The sequence below is a fragment of the Mercurialis annua genome, linkage group LG4 (genome assembly GCF_937616625.2).
Source record: "Mercurialis annua linkage group LG4, ddMerAnnu1.2, whole genome shotgun sequence".
Classification (NCBI taxonomy): Eukaryota; Viridiplantae; Streptophyta; class Magnoliopsida; order Malpighiales; family Euphorbiaceae; genus Mercurialis; species Mercurialis annua.
In genome coordinates, this window is record NC_065573.1 from 28,122,580 (window position 1) to 28,147,333 (window position 24,754).

The 24,754-nt window shown below is 31.7% G+C and overlaps 3 protein-coding genes across 5 annotated transcripts; all 3 read right to left on the reverse strand.

Annotated features, from left to right (window-relative positions):
• Positions 1–505: 505 nt before the first annotated feature.
• Positions 506–11,385, reverse strand: LOC126677111 (kinesin-like protein KIN-14E). 2 transcript variants are annotated; one of them, XM_050371568.2, is made up of 24 exons: positions 11,131–11,385; positions 10,470–10,620; positions 10,289–10,361; positions 9,997–10,128; positions 9,682–9,920; positions 9,005–9,332; positions 7,694–7,793; positions 7,428–7,609; positions 7,197–7,312; positions 6,944–7,046; positions 6,399–6,551; positions 6,152–6,298; positions 5,858–6,058; positions 5,066–5,230; positions 4,876–4,980; positions 4,192–4,332; positions 3,908–4,102; positions 3,664–3,790; positions 2,449–2,651; positions 2,171–2,353; positions 1,743–1,838; positions 1,426–1,623; positions 1,059–1,330; positions 506–970 (listed from the first exon to the last, which is right to left on the reverse strand). In XM_050371568.2, exons 2-24 carry the CDS (start codon positions 10,613–10,615, stop codon positions 778–780), a joined length of 3,798 nt encoding a protein of 1,265 aa, XP_050227525.1. In that variant the 5' UTR covers positions 10,616–10,620; positions 11,131–11,385; the 3' UTR covers positions 506–777. The 2 variants fall into 2 exon arrangements, with proteins under 2 accessions (XP_050227525.1, XP_050227524.1); XM_050371567.2 differs by having other exon boundaries at positions 10,470–10,625.
• A 6,825-nt stretch (positions 11,386–18,210) lies between these two features.
• LOC126679593 (N-acylphosphatidylethanolamine synthase) lies at positions 18,211–21,897 on the reverse strand. Of its 2 annotated transcripts, none has more exons than XM_050374647.2 (5): positions 21,560–21,897; positions 21,341–21,468; positions 20,258–20,343; positions 19,108–19,245; positions 18,211–18,664 (listed from the first exon to the last, which is right to left on the reverse strand). In XM_050374647.2, exons 1-5 carry the CDS (start codon positions 21,766–21,768, stop codon positions 18,392–18,394), a joined length of 834 nt encoding a protein of 277 aa, XP_050230604.1. In that variant the 5' UTR covers positions 21,769–21,897; the 3' UTR covers positions 18,211–18,391. The 2 variants fall into 2 exon arrangements, with proteins under 2 accessions (XP_050230604.1, XP_050230605.1); XM_050374648.2 differs by having other exon boundaries at positions 21,595–21,727.
• A 1,195-nt stretch (positions 21,898–23,092) lies between these two features.
• LOC126676528 (uncharacterized) lies at positions 23,093–24,494 on the reverse strand. The gene is made up of 2 exons (XM_050370745.2): positions 24,284–24,494; positions 23,093–23,763 (listed from the first exon to the last, which is right to left on the reverse strand). Exon 2 carries the CDS (start codon positions 23,752–23,754, stop codon positions 23,353–23,355), a length of 402 nt encoding a protein of 133 aa, XP_050226702.1. The 5' UTR covers positions 23,755–23,763; positions 24,284–24,494; the 3' UTR covers positions 23,093–23,352.
• Between the last annotated feature and the right edge of the window lie 260 nt (positions 24,495–24,754).

Here is a 24,754-nt window from a genome sequence, read left to right on the forward strand (position 1 = left end):
GTAAGGAATTAATAAAAATGAACAATTTGGTGACTAACAAAAATACTGTTAGGTTATTTCATTTTATTTGTATTTGCTGTTTTGTTCATTTTATGTAACAAATTAGCATACTACATATGGTTGATATTGGGCAGAGAAATTAATTAATGTAAAATATTTATTTTTCTATTTTGTATTCTTCTTCTTTCTTAACCCTCATTCTCTTTTTATCTCTCTAATTGTTTTTAATTGTTTTCTTTTTCATCCAACTTTTTCTATTATCTTGACTATTAAAACAACCACAATTATCCTCTTCATGTCCAATAATATAAATATATGATACAATAATACGTATATAAATACTTGCGCAATTTATTTTATGTCATTTTATTAAAAATAGCTTCTTCTCTTTTCAATTTTTTCACGCTTGTAACTGGTTGAAAATTGAAATTAATGGGAAAAAATTGTACCGCAAATGATATCACATTGATGACTCAAACCCAAAACATATTACATTAAACACTCATTAACAAACTTTGATTTGGATCAGTTGTAATTTATCATTTCATGAAACATAATTTCCATACAAGAACAAACAGTGGAATGTAATTTTTTAAAAAAATATATATACAGATATTTACTATACATCCTAACTCCTTTGAGCTACACCAGCTTTCTTGAGCATCAGTACAATAAGATCATCTGAAACTGTAAAAAGGATCAAAACTCTCCAAATCTACCACTTTCATCTTAGTGGCAGATATAACTAAAACCAAAAAACTCCACAAAAAATTCTGTTTACATCGAATGGCGGCCATCTACCCTATCTTTCGATGGTCGTTCTTCTTGGATCTCTTCGTACTCTTCATCGTCGCCCTTTTTACCCGCTTGCTCTTTCCAATAAGCAACTAACTTTTTCAGTCGAGCTATCTCTTTTGACGAAACATTTTTGCTAGGATCATTCACAATTGATCGAACTCTTGAAGCATACCTGAATTTGCATAAGATGCAGTTTAGTGATCCAAGTTGCAAAGTAAGATAAAAGTAAAAAATAGAGATCAAAAGAAGTAAAAGATTACATGAGGGAGTTGTATGTCTCGTCCAAATTTGATTCAGCCGGCGACACGTTCACGAACATTAGCGTCTTGGCATTGCCGCCGAGAGAATCACTCATTAACATAGTTAACTTGTGGTTTCTATAAGGTATGTGTTGACTACCAGAAGACAGAGCACTAATCACATCTCCAAGTGCTGAAAGAGACTTGTTGATACTTTGAGCCTCCTTAAGTTGACAACCGGAAGAACCTGATTTCTTGATTCTCTCTGAACCGGCAAGATCCACAAAACTTAACTGCATTCATATCAAAACCAAAAATTTATTCTCAACTTTGGCGTTTACTAATATTATTATTATTCAATACAAATAGTAGCTCGCATCAGTCCTACCTTTCCTCTTGCAACTGATTGAGTCTGAAGGTTGGTACTTTCAATAATGATTGAAAGTATCAAATGAGATCTTGAACTCTCTTCATTCATGTGAGTTCCAGAAGTATGCCGCTTTTCAAATCCTCTTTGGATAATATTTTGTAATTCTTCAAAGGTTGAGATTGATACAACTGTTACATTTTCAATGCTTACCATGCCCTGAGCATCAGAAAATAATAATCCATAAAATGAAGATTAATATCAACCATCACATAAACCATAAATTTGATAAATTATAAAACCTAATCTAAAGCTGAAAATAGTAAACATTTTAACACCTTTGAGTCTTTTTTAATATCCAATTTCAAAGGCTTCACATTCTTTGGCAACAAAAGGTCCACAATTGTATCTTGGTATAGCTCCACGACATAGGCCTGCATCAATAGTAATAGTGTCAAGTGTTTGATCATAAAGAATAGTGAATCTGATTGACAATAGTACCAACAGGCATAGATACACAAAAGGCAAGTATTTGTTTAGGACCTTATATGAAATTGATTGATATACAAACACACTACATAGTAAATAGGCAGTGCAGTCCACGTCAAGAATAGCTTAATGAAAAAGAAAATGAGAAGATTATGATCATTCTACATTTATTAGATCAAGAATTTGCAGCTGAGAATTAGCAGACATGAAATTAAATATGAAACTTCAGGCGTCAGCAGTTTTCACTATTGGAAACTGCCACTAATATCCAAGTTACCTTGAGCGAATATGAGATTTTCTTGCTATCACGCCTTAAAATTTTAAAAAGTCCTGCAGTAGCACGTGGTGTCAGTCCAGGGTTACCCTCAGAGCCATAAATTGTAAATGTTTTCCCAGAACCAGTTTGCCCATAAGCAAATATGCAGACATTATACCCATCAACAGCAGACTGAACCAAGTGCTGCATTATAAAAAAATAGGGGATCCTCAGTTAGTTGAATATCATAAAATGGGCACATAGATGGACTTCTTAATAATCAAAACAATCAAACTTACTCTTGTATCCTCAAATACATCTTCCTGGGTGGCATTGCCATCAAATACATGATCATATAAGTGTTGTTTTGCTTTATCATCTTTCCAAGGATGTTCAACTGTAAATTCATCTGTTCTAGTTACGATGGAGCTTTCCTTTTCAGCAATCTCTTTCTCACTCAGAGGTCTTAAACGACAGAAAACCCTAATCTTGCCTTTCATATCTGGAAAGCATTGAAAGGTGGAGTATATGTTAGTGACATAATATGTCCATGTCAAAGCAAAAATTGATAACTGACACTAACTGATGACAGAGCGGTTCCATGCAGCCACTTAGTAGATGTAACAGGGTCTGCTTAGAACTTCCTAGTATATTGTCCCCACTCCTTTTCCCCACATTCTTTCCCCTTAACTTATTTCTAGAAAATTCTCTCCCTAACTCTCATTATCTATCACCAATTCAAAACTGTAGAACACCATGTTGAATGATGTGAGATATTTTAAAATATTTTGTTATATTAATTACCATAGTTCCTTATGATCAGCACACCTGTAGAGTTTCTAATGATTAATGTCTATATGCGTACTTTAGTTAAAATGAATATCTCCATAAAAAGAACTATGTGAATAAAAAAAAAATTGGAAGAGAAATAGGAGTATGTTAATTTCTTGATAGTCAATTAATCTTGTTAATTAGAACTCAATTTATGTTAAAAAATATATCAGATAATAAAAACAAGAAACAAACAAAAAAAGAGTGAAAAATGAGATATTACAAACTGCATATTTGTAGTTAAATTATCTCTAAATTACTTAAATTGTATAATTATGTTTCCAAATAATTCCATTTCAATTATTATTTTCTAAGAAACATTATGAATGATATGATTGTATTTCATACATTGAATTACTTGCCATTCTATTTTTGCTAATTATTGTATTCTTTTCACATTAAAAGAGAAACAAAATTAATATTAGAATAAAAGAGAAACAAGAATTAAATGAAAGTACACACATCTTGTTTGGATTGTGTGCGTCAACATTACCATATGTTTAAAGGCTAAATGTTGAGGTTTAGATTATAATCACATATGTATAATTTTTAGGATGAGCAATAAAAATCTAAAAAAATACTACCGGTATACTATATTTGATCAGTTTAAGCTTTGGTCCAAACTAGATGTATCAGTTCAAAAGAATGCCAGTATAGCTTTTTCCGGATGGACATAGGATTACCTTCAATGGTATTAAAATATCTTTTCCTCAAAACTTGTTCTTCCTTATAAAGCGCATCAAGCTCAGCAAGTTGGGCTCCTTGCATCTTCAAGATGGTGGCAGTTTGCTCATTCTTTCTATCAATGTCCTGAAAGCACGCAAAAAATGATTCAGGTCGTTTCCAATTGATTATTTGTGAAATTTATATAAATGACACATAAATTGAAGCATATTTATTGAGAAAAGGTGTTTACTAGAAGAATACCTCTTTCATTTCTCTAAGTTCCTCTAGTTCCTTTAGATTATTCTGCAAGGCGGCCAAATCCGAATTCCTAATTACAAGAGTTGATTCAGCGGAAGCTAAAGCTTGTCTAACACCTCCCAGATTATTCTCAAGTTCAATCATTCTAAGCTTGAAGGTTTTGCGTTCTTGTTCAATTTTTTTCTCAAGCAATTCCATCTGGCAGTATAAACAGGACAATAAGCAAACATTTCAGTGAAAGAATTTAGCAATTTATATACTATTCCAAAATTAGAATTTTTAATAACCTCTTCAACTCTTTTCTTTTCGAGCATAGAGATCTTCTGTTCCAAAGACACTTTTTCATCTGTAAATCTTTTCATACTTTCTTTTAATGCATGCAACTCTTCATTCCGCAGTTTCAGTTCATCTTGAAGATTATGCAAAACCTGTGTCATGCACCGTCCAAATGATTTTTAATAATAAAGTATAGGAAAAATTACATCAATGGTATCTGATAGGAGTCGGCAATTTTTAATGTTTGACCTTTTATTTCCTTTAAATTAGGGTTCCAACTTTTTAAAAATGTATGGAACAGGTACTTTTAGCCGTTTTCTGGTCAGCGGTAATACAAAGATATATCTCATATTTGCTTAAGTATCATTGTCATATTTGCAAAAAGATAATGGTAGCGTGAGCAAATGATATACTTGCGTATGTAAAATCAAAATGGCAAATAAATTTAGATTTTATTTTTAGCTTTATTAGTACTCCGATGACCGGAAGATGGAAAAAAAGGTACTCTTTGATACACTTCTACAAAAATTAAACACAAATTCAATAGAAATAAAAGTTCGAACACTAATATAGCATATTTAAAAAATTCAGACACCAGCTGTATATTTTTTTCTAAAACATATTACAGACTCAATTCAATTTTGGCAATTATAGTAAAAAATTTAAAGTTAAACCAAATAATTGTAGAATTCTACCTGTTTATTAGATACACTCGTATCCTTTTTGGCATTACCCTCTGCAACTAGATTATTGAAAGTGGTTAGCCTTATTTCCATATTCCTCTTCTCCAATAATGCAGCCTAAGTATACCAGCCAATGCTATTAAAAACAAATACATACAACTTCTAAAGGTAGGGCCAATACCACATTATTAGTTATACTTACTTGAAGCGCTGTATCTTTTTCAGCACAAATTGATCTAAGTCTATCACGATCACAAGCAACTTCTACCAATTTTTCCTCTTCAAACCTCAAGGAATCTTTCAAGCCCTCCAGTTCATCTTGCAATTTCACTTCTTGCCTTTGTTTCTCGTTCAATTCTTCCATTAACTAGAATAACATGTTCAAGGAAATGACAAACATAACAAAAAGTTCATTCTTGCAAAAGACATGAAAATAATATGATTCCAAGAATTTTAAATTTCAATTTGCATGAGCACAAATACTACACGCCCTATGAAAATAACTCAGCGCAAAGCTGCCTCACGAGTTGATGCATTGTCCAAGGGAATAAATAAATGACTAAGCCTTATGAGTTCAGAAACCAACAATGCAACAAATATTTTAAAGTGAGACGAGAAGAAGAGAATTAAGCATGTTTTTATCCTATATTCAAATTGTCACTTTTAATGTTGTCATTATGACAAATATCTATCTGAGTCATCTGACACATACAAGTCTCTATTTGTTGGTGATGAGTGCCGCTCAATGCAGACATAAGGATAACTAATTCTATTCGACTGCAATGCTACACTTGGAAATTCCCATTGAAAAAATTAAACAACAATGTTTATCCTTAGATGATAGCCTCAGTTGGAGCATGCTTAGGAAATACTTTAGTTAAAAACATATATGATGGTTCAGACACTTCTATTCATGAGATGGTAAGTCCAACATCAACATAAACAGAAAAGTAACTGATAACTAGACATTATTAAAAATTTACTTGCCACTTACCTGGTCAATATTCTTTTGAGATTCATCAATGCTTTTAGATAATTCCTGTACACGTTTCTCATAAATCTCCACATTAGGGGGCTTAAAATTGTTAGAAAGATCACCATTCACTAAGCCACTTGCTGTGGACCTAGCTTTAGAATAACGCCGCAGCATGACATCATTGATGTGTGTTTGAAGAGCAACACAAATTTCTTCTCCCTGCAAAGAGAAAATGTTAACTATGTAAAGAATGAATGCATATAAATTCAAATTCTATGGAATCAACATATTAGGGAAAAAGGTCGTGTTAACCTGCTTGGTCTCAAACTGGAATATATGTAGAACCCCTGCGACTCTCATCTTAAAGAAAACAGCAGTATTGCTGCTACCGAATTGCATTATGTCTCTCAACTCTGCTGAATGTAAATATTCTTTTGGAACAGGACGGAAAAAATGTACCTATGAGCAAATAAATATAAGTATCAGTCCTGAGGTATAATTTAAAAGACCATTTCATGATAGCGAGGTCTTGTGGAAGTTAAAGTGTTAAATGTCTCACCCCTCGCTTATTAATGCCCAAAATAATCCGCCCTGGTAAAAGCCCAATAGGATCATCAATCTTACGGACACTAAAGAAAACAGAATTCCCATAAGGAAGTGTCCTCAATATTCGCAGAAATTGTTGTCTCGAATCATCTTTTGTCAGATTTTCCTACATGGAAATAAAACATTTAGATTTGAGAAGAAAAATCTACAAAGATGAATACTACTGCACTAGTACAATGAAATGTATAAGCATATAGATAATGAGGAAGATTGGAAAAGAATTCAAAAAATTAAAGCCAACAACCTTATGCTAGATAATAAAAGAGAAAAAAATGGTTATAGCATGAAATAAAAGAACTAAGCTTGGAGTACTTTTCACCAATAAGAAGGAATTTGACCAGCATTTTATTTTAGGCAACACTTGATTTTTTCAACATTAGCAAAACCTTTTCCAACCAATCACATGAAACTTTTCAGAAACATTGGAAAAAGGAAAGAACATATATTATCAACAAAACTTTAATTTGCTAAAGTGTAAAATTCTAAAATAGACTCTACCACTGAACGATAACGGGAAAGAATATCTAACTCCCATTCCCGCTTTCCTCGTGTTATTGCGATTTGTCTAGGTAGAAAGCGTTCAAGGAGAGATGTCCAATCACTGCAAAATGTAATCTCAGATCATGAATCAGACAAATATTTAATAAGGAAAAAAGATAAAAATATTAATGTGAATAAGAAAAGAAAAAAAGATCCAAAGTAAAAACATTAAGTGAAAGTTCTACTAAACAGAGAGGATAGAACTACGAACGTGCATGATTCAGGGCTATTAACAAATCCAATCTCAACCAAAATCTGCAATGCAGACAGCTGTGCAGCATCATCTCTTCCAACAGGATAATTGCCCAATATATAGTCATGTTGTAACTGGAAAGTGACAAGCATGCATCAGAGTAGCTACAATGAACCTCTAAAAAAGAGGATGCTTATCATTATAAATGTTAGAAGAAAACAAAATAATAGCCAAGGCATGTTTACGCACTTGAACATATGATAATTGCACAAACATTGGATCTGTTACAGCTTCATCTGACTCGCGAAACAGCTTTTTCTTAAATGTCAATTTACAGTGCAAAATTTCTCCTTTACTTCGATCTTTGGCTGCCTTGAATTCCGCCAACAAATCCCCTATATATTTGTTGTCGTCTAGCCCAATGTACTCCTCTACACAAGAATATGTTAAATTACAGATATATCCGGTTATTTTTATGGCTAGGTAACACATTTAATGTGTCAAAGGATGATTACCATTCCCGGGATCAGGTGACTTGGAACCAGTAACAACTTTACGACACTCGAAGAGACTAAAGCTAGAATATGCTGACAGCTTAATTATCCCAGCAAGTTCCTGAAATTGTAAGAGTTGTTTAAAGAAATCCTCTTTAAAGCTCAATGAAAAGAAAATTTACATTCATGTCAAATCGTTAAAGTTACCAATAAGACCAACTACACGACTAGTAAAATTATGGCCAAATCACTAAAAAGGCCAAATCTTTCATGAAAGTTTCACAAAAGTGCAAACCTTTTAATTTTATCCAATTTGTTCTAAAACGCATGATTTCGTTTCAATTGTGTCCAACTACACAATTTTGCTTATGTGGCGCTCATGTGTGGCATTGCCATATCAGCGCCATGGCAAAATTACATAGTGGGACATTATTGAAACGAAATCATGTGTTTGGATAAAATTGGCCAAATTGAATAAAATTGAAAGGTTTGGACTTTTGTGAAACTTTCATGAAAGGTTTGGCGTTTTTTGGTCATTTGGCCTAAAATTATAGACCACCAAAGGTTTTCTCACGAAAAATATCAGCCTAACAAATTACCAGTATTTACATTTTTCATTAAGAAAAGGAGCAGTTTAAGGATAATAGAATTTCTCAAATCATAATATCATACCAGACAAAACCCTTGATAAAAAAAAAATACCTCCTTCAGCAGCTTATATCAGAAAATTAATTGTTGTATACTTGTATTCATTGTTAAACCATTTTTTCACCAAATAGAATCATATAAGAAGATCTCACGTAAATAAATGCCATCGTTTTGAAACTGCTTGGGTGATTATTCCTGCATGCTCCAAAAGACACAAGTTCTTTTGCCAGTTGTCACAGGCATTCCAAACATTAAGCTTTTTCCCTTAACTTTCAGAAGACTATCAAAAGGGACTTATCATTTTGACCAACAACTGAACAAGGTGAGCATGCTTTAATCACCCATGTGCACAAGGAACCAGATTTAATCATATTGTTTGAAGGGTAACTGAACAATAAGTTGCTCTCCGTTGTGCGGTTGCTTCAGCGTTGAGAATAAATGAATTTGCTTTTCAAAATGCTATGTTTCCTTCTACCATAAAACGATTTTTTTCTACATCCATAATTTCTGCTTAGATTATAAAACAAACATCAAATATGCTTAACTCTTCTTTCCCTAATCCCCAAATATGCTAATGTTCTTGTCTTTATTGCGCACTGACAGTCCAAAAACAGAAACAGAGAACACATACCATACCACATTCAATACACATACACCAGAAATAAATGTAAGGTCTTGAAGTACCTCGACAGCATCAGACACAGTCGTTGCCATGCCATACGTGATTTCTTCAAAAGTTTCATCCAAAAAGAACACTATGGTTGTTAGCTTTCGACCAGTGAGAAGAGCTTCAATTTCCTCACGTCCTGGTATTGTGTGTCTAGGACCAGCCTTCACAGAGCTCTTCAAAGCATTTAGAGTATTTACAGCAAGGACCTGGACCTCAGAGTCCGTACTTGTACCATACGCTACATTATGAACATATTCGGACAAATATCCACCAATGTCCTTGCTAGGAGGCATGGAGGATGCACATAAATACATAAGCTCCCATGCTTTAATCAAGTATTGTCTGCAACAAAAGAATCCAAAAATTTAAATGGAATCATTAAAATATGAATTAGTTTACCTTTGCTACAATAAAACAATCATGAAATAAAAACATCATCATTTGCCTGCAACATAATAATCCAGAAAATTAATTGGAATCATTAAAAAAAGAGTTTGTTTAACCTTTGCTACAATGAAACAATCATGAAAAGAAAACCATCACCATTCCCTGGTTTTTAAAAAGACTGAACAGACACGGCATGGGCATTGGTCCAAGTGACTAATGTGGATTGGTGCAAGTCTTATATTCAACACTTTCAAAGCCCGTGAATGAAAAAAAAATTAGAGTTAGAAAACATAAAAATGCTGACCTGTCAGGATTATTCCTGGTTTGCTTTGAAATCTGAGCAAAAAGTTCATCTCGAAGCTCTGCACGCTTAAGCGTATGCTTATATAATTTCCCAACAAGTTCCACCCGTTCATCCAAGCTCACAGGAGCTACTCGATCAGATGAATCAACTCCTATGTATTTTAATATTATTTGGAACAATTTAGTGGCTCGACTTATCAAGTCGCTATTAATTTTAAGCATTGATGTGGGTATGGGATCCTACAAAACAGCGCTATGTTAGCTTATCAGAAGTTCGATAAAAACATTAGAAGTGGTTGCCACTATACCGTTTTACCTTCTGGAAACAAAGCATGTCTTCAAAAGTGAATCTTTCACGCATAGAATGACCTGCAGTTTTTTTGGAGAAAAACCCGCGTTTTCCGGTGGATTGAATCTGTTTCTGCATCTGCCTTAAGAATCCCTCAACCTACAAAGAACAATGTTCATCAAAAGATCATAATTTTTCAGATTTCATAGCTAATATTATCATAGTTAAAAGAAAAGAATAAAATCCTAAACGAGAAGTGATTTATTTTGCTCAAAATTTTACAGAAACAAGTAATCAATAGCAAAAGAAAGATAGATACCTGGAATTTATCAATCAAAGGTATAGCACTAGCAAGTTCTGGGGGAATACCAGCAGCAATGGATGCTTGCGAGCTAGGTGAAACAAGCAAGAGACAGAATAAAGATTGGACTTTTAAGCAATAAAATCTCTTAAAAAATGAGAGTTCATATTATAAAGCAAATGGAGAGTAGTAGACATACGGTGTAGAGAAATTGGAGCCATCACTGTCATAACCATGATCCCCATTGGCAATAGAAGCAGAGGCAGAAGCATGGTGCAACGGAGTGTCTTCATTTCTATAACTCGAACTGAATGAAGGCAAATTTGATCTCATACTTTGAGCCATTTACACTGCACTATAATAACAGTTCAATTCCATTTTAGTTTTACCATCATAAGGTCAAAGTAATACCAAAATACACAAATTTTGAATTTTAACAGCTTAAACCATCTTCTTTATAACAGATTAAATAATATTTCTCATAATCTGCTATTTAAATTCAGAAACACAGCAACAAAAAAACGGATGAGGGTCGATTAAAATACAGCAAGAACTATGATTAGAATAGCCACTGAACAACATTTTAACATACTATATCTTTTCCCTGCAGCTAGTAGGCAAATAAGCCAGTGAATAAATAATTCTTGATGAAAATTGATGTAAGGGTCGTTCAAAGAAAGGGATTTTGGCTGTCTTCCGATTCCAAAAATGGTGGTCGAATAAACGAAATAAATCGGAAAAATGGATTTTTGTTCAAGAAAAGGAAGAAATAGAAATAAGGTTGAGATTAGAGAGATCTAAAGTAAAAGAATAAAGCATAAACAAAAGATAGATCGCGAGTAAGAGAGAGACGGACATACATTCAGGCGGAGAGAGCGGCAATGCAAGTAAAATCCATAGATCGACGGCCGGCGAAATGCAAAGTGAGCGAAAGATCTGAGCTGAGCTGAGCTGAAGGAAGAAGACGAAGAAGTTTAAAGGGTGAAGTGAGAGAAACGTGAAGAGAGAGAAAGAGGAAGGTAAGAATCACGGGAGTGTTATTAATGGCTGCTTAGTTCAGGTAAAAGACGAAGAGCCAATCTGCCAATTCTATGTTTTGAATTTCTATTATCCTTTTCAAAATTCAACTGCTTCCAAATCAAATTCCAAATCATTATAGTATGAAAAAAAAAAATTATTCGTGCATATTTATTTTTATTTTTATATGTTTTAGTTTTGTAATTTAATTAATTTGAAATTATATTTATATAAACAATTTGTAAATTATGTAATGTTTATTGGTTAGCTTATTATTAAATTATACATACAATTCAAACTTAATAAATTTAAATATTTTTTTAAATAATAAATTTAAATTATGTTTTTAGAAAGGCATAATTACTAGTTTTTCCATGATTTCTAAAAAGCCAATTATTTCATATTTCATTAAATTAGCTACTATCCCCTTCCATTAAATTAACATTGGTCAACTAAGTTATGACTCAACTAGAAAAGTTTTAATTTTAAATTTATTTTAAATGCAAATATAAATAAAAATGGCATTCGATGGTTTAATAAATTCGATTTATTTAATTTCTAATTTTTTTTATTTTTTATTTGTTTAATGCAGCTTTTTATTTTATTTTTCAATTATTCTACTTCATTTAGTTTTCACAACTAACAAACTTTAAAAATAAAAAAGTTAATTTTTCCAACAAAAAATAACATATTTATGAATATTAAAACTAAATTTAAAATTGTTAACTCACTATATCTCATAATAATATGATCCTTGTTTAAATATATTAAAAACATAGGCTTTAAGGATTAGATTGTAATTCTTTTTTAATTTAATGTTTTGATTCAATTGACTAATATAAAAAATAAAAAAATGATTAAATTGTTACTGTAAATTAAATTATATCATTTGATTTTCAAACATGAAGGACAAAATTGTAGATTATAATATATGTTGGAGGCCTCATAGTAATTTGCTCATCTTCTCCAAAAATGTTTTCTTTTTAAAAATTGGGTGATAAATATATTTTGTTGAGAGCAGCTCGATGGTGTTATAGTGGCCCATTTTATCTTGTGAAATATTGTACTTCATATACCGATAAGAACAATTTGTTTTCTAAACAAAAGCATGTAAAATATGTTATTCGGTTCAATTTAATTCGCATTTCGTATTTTTAATTAATTTTTATATATTGTTTCTGTTTATGGATTTTTATACAACTCGAAAAAAATATAAAATTACTAGCACAAAAAAGTTGTTTTCAAAATATGCAGGAAAACAACATTTATAAAAATTTGGAATTTAAACTCCTGCTAAAAGTCCACCAAAAAACGAACGTCGGATTCAGCTACCACACTCTATGGATGGAATTTTGGTGGAATTTTTTTTGGTATTCAAGTCAAATCATCATTCAAATTTAATGTGAATCTGATGAATTTCGATGGTGGACCTAACATTGATTTTGGTGAATTTTATATTATTGTGTGCAAATGAGTAATATACATTTAAAATTTACCTAAAATATAATTAAAATTTAATTCATATTCTAGATGTCAATATTTTGTAAAAGCCAAAAGTCTACAAACTATTATTGGCCGTTGTTGATTGTCATTGCTGCTTTTTTTTTTAGAAGTGCTAAAGGTCACTTATTGTGCCTTAAACCACCACATTCTCTGCATGCTCCTTTCTCAGCAGTCGTGGATTAGGTATCTCGGTGCGCACCTCCCTCGGAGGATCTGCTACTTCTGGTCCCCCTGCTTCAGGAAATTGTGCATTATTCTAAGGAGGAACCGATCTATTCCACCACATTTGTAATATCAACATTACTCAAAACTAGATGTAAACCAAGATTTAAAGTTGTGGCTACCTCGGGCTGAGAGTTGGTTTGAACTCCGACATGGTGAGCTAGCAAGGTTTGTTGTACTTGTTGTGTAAATTGCATTTGTCTTACCAAATAATCCAAATACTCTTGTATTTGTAAGATGGTAGGATGAATAGTCGCTGAGTGATTTACTCTGGTAGTCGTGGTGGTGGTGGTGATAGCCTCAGTTGGGTAAGTGAGATTTATGGGCAGAAGGGTGTTATGAAAGAAACTTTGCATTACGTGAGCAGTTGGTGTTCGAAACAAAGGTGGGTTTGTCTCCAGTTAATAATAGGTGGTCTAGGATAGCCTTGCAATCCATAAAGAGAGGAAAGAAGAGTTGTTACCTGAAGCGTGAGCGCTCCCCACCTGAGTGGTGGTTAATGGTGAAAAAATCATATTTCTCGACAATCGAGTATCTGCCGGTATACCTTCAGCTCCTCCAAAGATTCTCACACCCGTCCCTCTAATATAAGGCAGGGGAATGCCATGAAAGATAATTGGGTCTACGTCTTCCATCCAATAACTCTCCGATTAGAGATGATCAAATAATAGTAACCAACAAACCAAGAAATAAACAAACGGTTTTCCACATACGGCGAATCACAGAATTACCAAGAGGGTCTTCCGAGTTATCAGGACTTAAGGACAAAAAAACAGAGATTGGAAAGAACAGCATAGGAATTCTCCGACTGTTCACTCGGATGCTCAAGTCAGTTTCAGTAGGGAAAGAAAAGAGTAGAGAAAAGTTAATAACGATAAAAAAGGAAGAAGTATCTTTTAAGGTTATTTATAAGGTGTGATATATATATCTACTTGTGTAATCGTTTAAAATTCTCTTGTCTTGCTATATATGTTAAAGATTTTTTTGTGGTTCTAATAATTGTTAGGCATATATGTTATCCGAAATATGACAACTAGTACTCTAAGTAGAATATGCAAGCGACTTAAATAGTTTTTTTCTCTGTGTATCTCGGATGAGCTGATGAATATGTTACCGCAATATCAACCATAAATTGTATTTCGGTAAATTTATTTGGAGTATGTCGGTTATTATTTGATTTAGTGATATAATATATTGGTGAGGTTGTTTTGCCCTTATGCTTACTACGTTATCAAATACCACATCGTTCGTAATTAACGATGTTAAAAGACAAATTGGCGGTAAAAAGTTTATGGACTTTCGAATTAAAAATAAAAAGAATGGGTGAACCGAAATAAAACCTCAGAAAGTTTAGGGACAGAGGATCCAAAAATTACAGATATTGGATGATTATTAACCACACCACACGTACGCCTTGTAAATTATAATGGTTGAAAAAATCACTTTGTCGAGCAGAAAGCCAAATGAATTGGAAGGCTCTCTTGGCTTGGAAGAACATTAAACATTATGTTATAATTATTTCGGAAAAGAAATTCACATATGGTGGGTCCACTGCCACAATCTTTGTCCATAGTACTTGGACAACGTGACCATCATTTGTTTTGAAATTGCAATTATATCATTATAACAAAACATCATTTCACTCCCTTACAAAATTTTACAAATAACAAAATACATAAAAAATTATTAAATGAAATTAACTTCACTATAAAATATAAAGCAAATTACTCTAAAACCCTTCACAATTATTAAAATTCTCAGTTTGCTACCTCTTATTTAGAAATCAAACAATTTGATACCTCAATTTTGAGTCCGTCAACAGTTAGGGAATTCTGTTAGTTCCGTTAATAATTTAAAATTTACTTGCAAATGATTTAATACCTCAGTTTTAATTATATAAACAATTTAATACCTTAGTTTCAATTATGTAAACGATATGGTATCTCATTTTCAAACGATTTGGTATCTCACATTTCATTATGTTGACGATTTAGCACATATATTTAACAGAAGGGTCCGATAGTTTACAAAATCAAAATTGAAATACTAAATTATTTAATTTTCAAATAAAAGATCAAACTGTAAATTATAATAAAAATGAGGAATTTTAAATAATTTGCTCTAAATATATCTCATAGAAATTTCATCAAACACTTATATACGTAAAAACAAAAGAACCGTACGCAGCTCCTCCATCAATCATATGGGACCAAAGAATTCGCGGGAGGTTACTGCTTGCCCTTGGATTGTTTGTTGCAGCGTTTTCACTTCTGCTATCTAAAGTCCATTTCACATAATTATAGCTTTTTTGTTCAATTAATATTTTGCACGAGATCATACTGGTCTTTTTTAATACCATTAATATTACATTGCTTCAAAAACAACACTTTCATTTTCAAGCTCAATCTCCTAAAAAATGGTGAGTTAAGAATTTTTCAAAGTAATTTTTAGCCTTCAACAAGCTAATATAGGTTTTTATTAAAAGAAATTAGACAATTGCTTTTAATTTCATGAACCTCCAACATCCGTTGATGAAAAAACTCTATTTTGAAGTTTTTTTCGACAGCCGATAACTGTTTTGACTTTATTAATATTAAAATACATTTTTTTCCTATTAAAGCATATTATTTTTATTATGTAAAATCATTAAAATTATTTTCAAATGACTTAATTATTAATAAATAAAATAAAATATTTTAAATTATAGTAGCTATAATTTTTTTTTTTACCTTTTTATGAATTTTATGTAGAATAATTTTTAATAAAATGCTTTTATTGTAAAAAAACAGTGTACTTTATTTATCATGTAAAAAATAATTATACCCTTTAAGGACATTTAACATATCAACAAAAACAACTAATCTCATTTCATCAAATAAGTAATAACTGTCAGCTGCCAACAACAAATAAATTTTAACTGAGTGGAATTAAATAATGAACCAAAAATTTAAAATATCTTTATCTGCTAGTACTCAATCTAAACCGGCAACAGTTTGCGTTGTAGCAAAAATTATTACTAATGCACATTACAAGATTGGAAAAGTTTGAACAGCTGGGTGTAACGACTGTCAACATTTCGAGAGACAACAATGTACGAAGACTAGAGACGATAGTAAGGATAATTCAAAAAAGTATTTAAACAATACTTTATGAAGCGATTCCATTTTTTAGTGCGTTAAAAACACTTATTTTAAACAGGGGTTTAAATGATAAAAAAATGCAAATATATGGGTTTTTGTAATCATTTTTTACCAATTTGATAGTTCATGCAAAATTAAGGTGGTGAATTGATCCTTTGATCATAATTATTGTTTGTTTAGCAAGTCTGAAAAGTGGGACCCCCAAATAGGAGTTGCCCAATTTGCCGGCCCTCGCCGATTGCCGCCTCTTTAGCATAAGAAATAGTCTCCCAAGCAACTGTAAGTCAAAAGGTATTCAAACTAAAAGAGCAATTAGATGAACCTCCAATTCGGTTTATATTCACTTTTGATATCACTGACAATACTTAAAAATGTCAAACAAATATTCTATATTTTATGGAAAATTGGCCGTAATTTGTATGTTTGCATCTAAAACTAAATTTTCTATTTTTCAGATCACCACTTTATGACTTCTTGCTTAATCCAATAAAATGGCCATATTTTTTTTGAGATTCTATCCCGAATTTGTTACTATATTTAATAGGTTCTTTTATGAATGTAAGTTGTATGTATATAACTCAATCGCGGCTAAGTGATTTATAATCTTCATGTCATAGAATTATAATGACAAATGACCCTTTTATCAATAATGAAAGTATGAACTATAAAATATGCTAGATTTAGCATCACGTATAAGAGCATCTTCAATGCAATGCTATAAAAGAATGCCAATTGTATACGTGATGCTAAACTATAGAATTGATTGTTTATTTATAATTTTGCCACAACTTTAATCACTTTTTTTATTTTAACTTTTGTGATCTTTTCACTTTTGCTTTCTTCTCCCTTGGAGACTCTATGCATAATTTTTAAACTATCAATTTTTTTTATAATAAAAAATTCCAATATAATGGAAAACGTGAAATTTATTTTACTATTAATAAGGAGTACATTGATATTTAAAGTATATATATATATATATATATATATATATATATATATATATTAAAAAGCACGCAAATATTTAAAATACTTCACTTCTAATAAAAAAATAAGAAAAAAAGTACGTAAATATTTAAAGTACGTATATATTTAAAAATGTGCGTAGATGTTTAAAAGATTTCATTTCTATTGATAAAAAAAGAAAAAAAAAGTACGGACTACATAGACATTTATAGAGTCACAAATAATTGAGAAGATAGGTGAAATTAGCTGATAATTACCATAGTAATGAATTATACACCTCTTTTTAACATTTAGCATTGGAGAGAAAAATTACAATTTCATGCTAAATATAGCATTTTGCTATTTTTATGTGCCAAATTTAGCATAAAATATGGAATTGCATTGGAGATGCTCTAACATTACATTGGAGTGAAATTTAAAGAGAAAATGCTAAATTATAGAATTGGCATTCTTTTATAGCATTACGTTGGAGATATTCTAAAATTGCGATTTTTTAGTGTGTTTAAAAAAGGTCTATCATCTGTTTGATTCAAGGATGTCCTTGGTCTAAAGTTAGGCGAATAAAAATGATAATGGGAATTGAAATTATTTTTGACATGCTATTTGATTTAATAAATTAGTATGGGAATTAAAATAACAATCAATCCAAATTAATTATATGACAAATTTAAAGATACATTTTTTTTTTAAATTTAAAGATTATTAATTTATATAATATAGATTTCACTATGTGTGAATGGAAGATGTTAAAATAAATAAATATAGATTAGAGAAATGGGTCACCCATAATCAAAAGTCCAACCCATCTATTTTAAGATTCATGTCAAAAAGCTAAATTTGGCCAGTTCACTAAAACTCTGTTAACTTTTCCATAACTAATCTAATTGTGCCAACATGTCATTTTGTTTGTGCTATACATCATTGATTAGCAGCATGAGCCTATTATCTTATTTGTTGAACTACCTACTCGAATCCAATGGAGTCCGGACATGGAAGGAGTTAGCTACAAAGAAGAAAGCTATCAAAGCCTAACATGACCATGAACTCCTGCAAACTATAACTAACATTCAATCCGCAAAACAAAGATTTAAATTTGCATAATTTACTTGTAATATCATTTATTTTCCTTAATAACATAGTACAGTTCAAGTTGAAACTCAAGATGAAATACATGAATAAAGAATACTCAAATACGAGATGAGTGAATACCGTTTATTTGTCGCACCTTGGTTGAGGCGCGAGTCTGAAATCACCGCATATTTTAAGCTACAGTTTACTCTACAGAACATCGTAACCTTTCCATCACTATTTGAATTTTCTCTGAAATAGACATGTATAAATATCTTTGCGCTGCTTCATCCAGTCCATAATGCCTAATCTCAGGCCATCCTTTTGTAGGAAAAGTCAAATTACGAGACTTAGTTATTGCCAATTCCCTCATTTTGGGAAGCTCTAATTCTATGGGCTCCCCAACAACTACCTTAATCCTCTTATTAAATAGAGGAAAAGGAGGCCTTCTTCCAAACCAATACTTCTCGGGCATTACCTGCAACCATAACGAATTCTATACATTGAGCAATGGAATTAGGAAGAGTAATAACATTATTCGTAACCTGTCCTTCACCAAGACATAGAATTGCTAACATCCTTCAACTAATCAAGCATTTCGATTCTCGATTCTGCTCTTGATATGACAACTATGCTAAAAGAAATACGGAAATTAGATAAAAGGCAGTCAGTATTATTTATATGGCTCAATTCCTATACTGAATCCCCTCAAGACAATTAATGAAGTCATTTTCAAAAACTTGATCCAAAATTTAATAAGCTTTAGTGGTAAAAAAACTATTGCATTCATTAAGAATACATGAATATTTGTTGTTTTTTTAGTATGCAAAACTGCATTAAAAACAAAAAGGGCAAAGGTTAGAAAGTAGAAGCTGGTTTTATTGATTTTATACATTTAGATGATAATGACTAAGAAATTACCTCTTCAAACCCTCTATGTACAATTGGCAAGATTATTGGAGTTACTGGAGCACGAACAATGAGACTAGCAGTTCCCCATTTTAATCTTCTTATCGGTGCATCTTCTTGGGACACTTTTCCTTCAGGAAATGTATGCAACTGTTCAATAGGCAAGACAAATGACACAAGGAAAGGCAACAAATTTGGTTATCTAATGAAGGACATAAAATAATATAATCTACATCAAGGACAAGTAAGTGTTAGCACATCTATACCTAAGGCAATGCAATGCACACTTCAACAACTAACTATTGAATAGAGAACATCAGCGATACTTGTGAGCCTAAGCCTTTCTCTGTGTAATGCAGTAGCCACTTCTAATATAACAGTCAAGTTCAAGTTAGTCAACTCTCATATAAAAGATTGACTGAATTGCTAAAAGAGATTATCATATGCAATTTTAAAGTAATCAGATATCAATAAAAATCCTTCAGATGTCCACCTACATAAGAGGCAACTACAAAACAAAGTTACTACAGTCACTTGTCTCTCTTTGATAGAAATGGATAGTAACGCTATTAAATAAACGAGAGCAGAAACACAATTAAAGCTAGGGGTGAAGGGCATTGAATTGATTGGAATCTGACTATATGATCGAATAGAAAAATCTAACTTCTATTGTGTAATCGGAGCCTACATCCTCTTTCCTAAATTAAGAGCTTGTTTTCTATGTAATTTTTCAGGGGAAGACTAAGTTTGGCCTTTCTGATCATATGTCGAAGACCCTGGTAGGAGAAAACACAAATTGGAAATACTGCAAATTTAATGGGAAGTGGAAGAGAACTAAGAAAAAGTTGTTCTTCAGATGAAGTGAAATACCAATTTAAGTCAACTATCTGAAAAAGACAACATCACAATATATGGCAATGTCCATTGAGTTTAAGCCATAACCGAGAGTCTGTCCTCACTCTGCCACTCCAAAATAGAGCTAGATGTTCCCCAAACTTCATTGATCGGTTATCACTAACACTAGTTTAGTGCTAAAGGAGTTCAAGAGTACAAGAAAATACATAAACTGAAGTAATGAATCATTCATTTTACCATGCTTAGATGAAACTCCAAAAGAAATAACTTATATGATGAAAAATTGTGCAATAACTCAAGTTAATACCCATGCTCCATTGCCTAAGTGTTCAAGAGCTTCATTCATGTGATCTTGATAAATTCCACCACCCCTAGTAATGGGAATACATTTCCCTGCACAATGAAAAAGTTCAGAAAATAAGCACAGATTTTATATGTAATATGATGTTTCAAAACTGCACTAATAAATCATACTGATTTTCCTTGTGAATTACCCTAAACCTTAAAACACTAATTTCCTCCAATTATGGTAGGGAACTGAAAGAATTAGAGGAAAAGATGCGTCGTAGAAAATGATGCAGAAATATAAACAAATTTCTAAAGAGGGGAGCTATAAAAGAACAAGAGGGACCAGCCTTGAGTGTAGAGAGAGGGAGTAACCTCCCTAGTTTATTTCAAGAATCAAAAGGCTTGACTTGCGAAAAGAAAAAAAATGCAAGAGAGAACCTCAATTTCAAGAGAATAATTGTCATAATTCATTGCTGCTTTTTATATCCTCTAGACAAAGAGTTTGGAATTAACTCTATATAGCATAACTCGAGCACAAAAAAAGTATTCATGATAGACTAAGAAGACATACATCCATAACACCAAAATTAAATAAGGGAAATGGTATAATTAATTTCCACGAAAAAAGATTTCATAGGCAATGCTACATCTGTAACAATACAAGTTATTCAGATTTTATCTAACAGGACAACGCAGAATAGAGAAATGATGTTTACATGATTATGATCTTGAGATCTTCACATGAGCCAGGGACATCCAAAGCCCACGATAGAAGTGTAAAAAAAAGGACTTACATTTCATTAACAAATCATCTTTAAGGCTAGGCTAGGGGTGTGCAATAATTGATCAATACGAATTCACCAACCAAATGGAACCGAACAAAGGGAACCAAAAATTTCAGATAAAATCTGGTTTGTTTTCCAGTTTAAGGTATTGAATATTTTAATTTAACTGATCCAACCAAGAAAATATATATATATCAAAAGGAATTCAAATACCCCAACCAAATTCATCTTAATGACTACAAAACCACCAAAATTGAGAAAATGTTAAACCTACTAAAAGACTGTAAATTGACTTGCAAGAATCGTAAAGAACATACCGAGGCGGAAAATATAAGAAAAAATAGGATTTTTGAAACAAATGTCTTCAGCAGCAAGTACCCACCGAGCCAAATTCGGGTCGCAGGTGGGAAAACCTTTGAATCCCCACATTACAGGATCATCCAACCTATAATAAATAACAAGATTAAAACAATTAGAGAAAAATAGGAACACATAAAGAAAAAAATGCGAATGTTTGGTTGATTTTGTCATGTTACGTGGACATGTGATTGCTAACAGTGATGAGCGGTACCCCAGAGGGTCGAGATCGAACTAGATGGAGGAGCGTGTCGGCATTGCGGACGCAAGTAGTGTTGAGAACATTAGCTACTAATTTGGCGAATGCTCCGACCGCCATAACTGCCATCTTCCTTGGAATTCCTCCCATGTGCTTCTCTTTTCCTGCCCATTCCATTTTTCGACCCATTGCGATCACAAACCAGTCATTTCATTGACGATTTACAAAACCCCGACATTTTACTTTGAGTCTGCTGGTGCTAGGTTACCACTTATCACTACCACCAGTCAATGTTTCTGAATCAGGACCCGACCGGCTGGCCGGACCAAATTAATTGAAACCGGTTATTTATTTGGTTTGATTTATATCAACCGGTTAGTTGTTTGGTTCGATTAATACTACTTGTTGTTTTTTTTTATGGAATTTCATGATAATATTTTTTTTAATCAAAATTACCCCTTATTAATATATTGAAAAAAATACTAATAATATAAATAAAAAATCAATCATAAATATCAAACAAGTTTCAAGAATAAGACTAATAAGATTGGTTTAATAAAAATATATATTAATTAGATATTGTTATTTTTCAAATTCTTGTCTCAAAAGTTAAAGCAACAAGTTTTATAAAGCTGGAAGGAATATTCATTTGTTGGATTGTGAGATTAAATTAGATCATCCCTATTACATTTCTATTTCAAACTAAATAGAAAAAATAGAGTCAATTTTTCTCTAACTATAAACTTTATCTCTAAATCTAAACAAGTAATTTCACAATGTTATACTTTTTATTATTATTGTTGTTAATACTATACTATTTTAATGTCTTAACAACTTAATCTATTTTAAACGTTTTCCACATATTCATCCAAAATTTAAAAATAGTTGATTTTTGTTGATAAAAAAATAGTAAAAAGCTTAAATAAATATACTCTAATATTTAACAATATAAAGTAACTAAATTTTACTTAATCAAACAAAAAAAATATTACTTTTATTTAAAGTACTGTTGTTTCTCCAACATTGGGTGTTAATTTATAAAATATGCAGAATTTAATTATCTAATAAATTATTTAATTTTATTATAATTATATATGAAGGTATTTATCAATAAAAAATTATAATATAGAATTATATATATATATTACTATAAGATGTAATTGTACTAATTAATATTAATAGGTAAAACAAGTAATTTATAAGATCGGAATATTATAAATAAATTCTTATAGAGATGTGAATATTGAGACTTTACGTATAAAAGAAAATATTTAAAATTGTGAAATAGAATTCATAGATTTTGATTAAATTGTATTATGCACAATATGGTCACATTCTATTATAGAGTTTCGATGGAGATGACTTAGCTTTATAGAGTTCAGTTTTAGTTTAGATAAACTCCTGGATGTGAATGTGTCATTAGTTTCTTTAGCAACCTTAATGATGAGATGAGACTTAGTTTTGATGTTACCCAAGAGCATATTAGGAACAAGTTAGGGGATGAAGAGCATAATGAGATTAAATGAGTAATTCTAACTTTTTATTGCACAGGACTGTTTGTCTGTTTGATGCAGATGATACAACATGCAGATAATCTGTGAGTAAAGTGTAGATGGAGTATGGATCAGGAATCGGCAACAAATTTACCAATCATCGATCAATCCATATTCATATTTGATACTGAATTGAACTTCAAAACGACTCTAACCTAAATCACTACATATTTTTTGAGCTGAAATATACAATGCATTAAACGAACAAATAGCAAACTAGTTAAAACGGTTTGTAGCCATGAGGATCAATTAGACCTTCTAACACGACAAGCTGGTCTAACAATGCGATTTTCTCATCTTCAAGACTCTTAACCTCCTTTTCAACCACCTGCAACTCTCTTCCCACTCCGCAATTTTCTTCCTCCAGAAGCAAATATTTCTTTCTCAGAACACGGTATTCACTTCCTGAACTTGATGAGTCAGGCAATGAATCCGAGTTTGACCACTCTTGTTGTTGAATCGGCCTTTTAGAAGACTTTCCGGTTATTCTTACAGGATCCTGCAACTGTTGAGCCTCTCTAACATTGTTGTTACCTTGTAATTGAATCAAGGCAGTTCTCGATGTTGTCACTTTCTTTACGCGTGGCTTGGCTCCTGATGTTAGCATCCTCGGATCTTGCATTTTGATTCACTGGTAAGAGAGAATTTGTCAGCAATCTAGCCAAGGAGAAGTCTTATAAGCCAGCTATAAGCTAAACTCAAAACATGGGTTCTACAAAATTCATCCCCAAATTAAGACCAAACAGAGTTATACTAAGACTTCAGTTCTTATCAACATTGATTATGTTGATGCATTTAACAGATGAAAAAAAATAAAACCTAGCTTAACTAGTGACAATTTTTTTAATGAATTTTTCACATATAAACAGCTTCTTAAAAGTTCTGAGAGAAAAATAATTAAAAAGCTAAGATCATACAAATCAATCAAATACCTGAGCTCACTAAATCAACCAACATATATCATATATCCTCTAAAATTAAGATTAGGTTTTAAGAATGTGAACAAATTGTGGATCGAAACTGAAATTAACAACAGTATACGTAGCGCATCACAAAAAATAGCTAAGGCAAAATTACGACGGAAATCCAAGCCAAAAAAAGTGATCGCGGAGAAATATGAAAAATTAATAAAAGAATATCAGATAAATTACCTGCAAAAGAGACAGAGATGAGATTAGATGCTGATGATGGCGGCAATAGCTGGCGTGAGATCGTGTAATGAGGATGAACAAAGAATTTGATAATTTTTGAAACGAAACAAAAACACTATTATGTTGGGTTTGAAAGCTCCATAAATTAATTCCTCACTTCTCGGTTATAATTCACCGTTGATATTTATATTTGGGGATTTTCTTGAGATATTTATAAAAAGACAACTTCTTAAAAAAAACAAAAACATCTTGGATTAGTTCCTTAACTAATCAAAGTTTTTAAAAACATTAATTTTAGTCTAATTTATAGTGAAAAAAGGTAAATATGCCCATAATATTTGGAGTCCGGAGCAAATATACCTTAACGTTTTTAAAAAGGCAAATAAGCCCCTCACATTTTTAAAAAATACAAATAAGCCCCTAACGTCTTTAAAAAGGGAAAAATAAACCCTACTCGTAAAGGGCGTATTA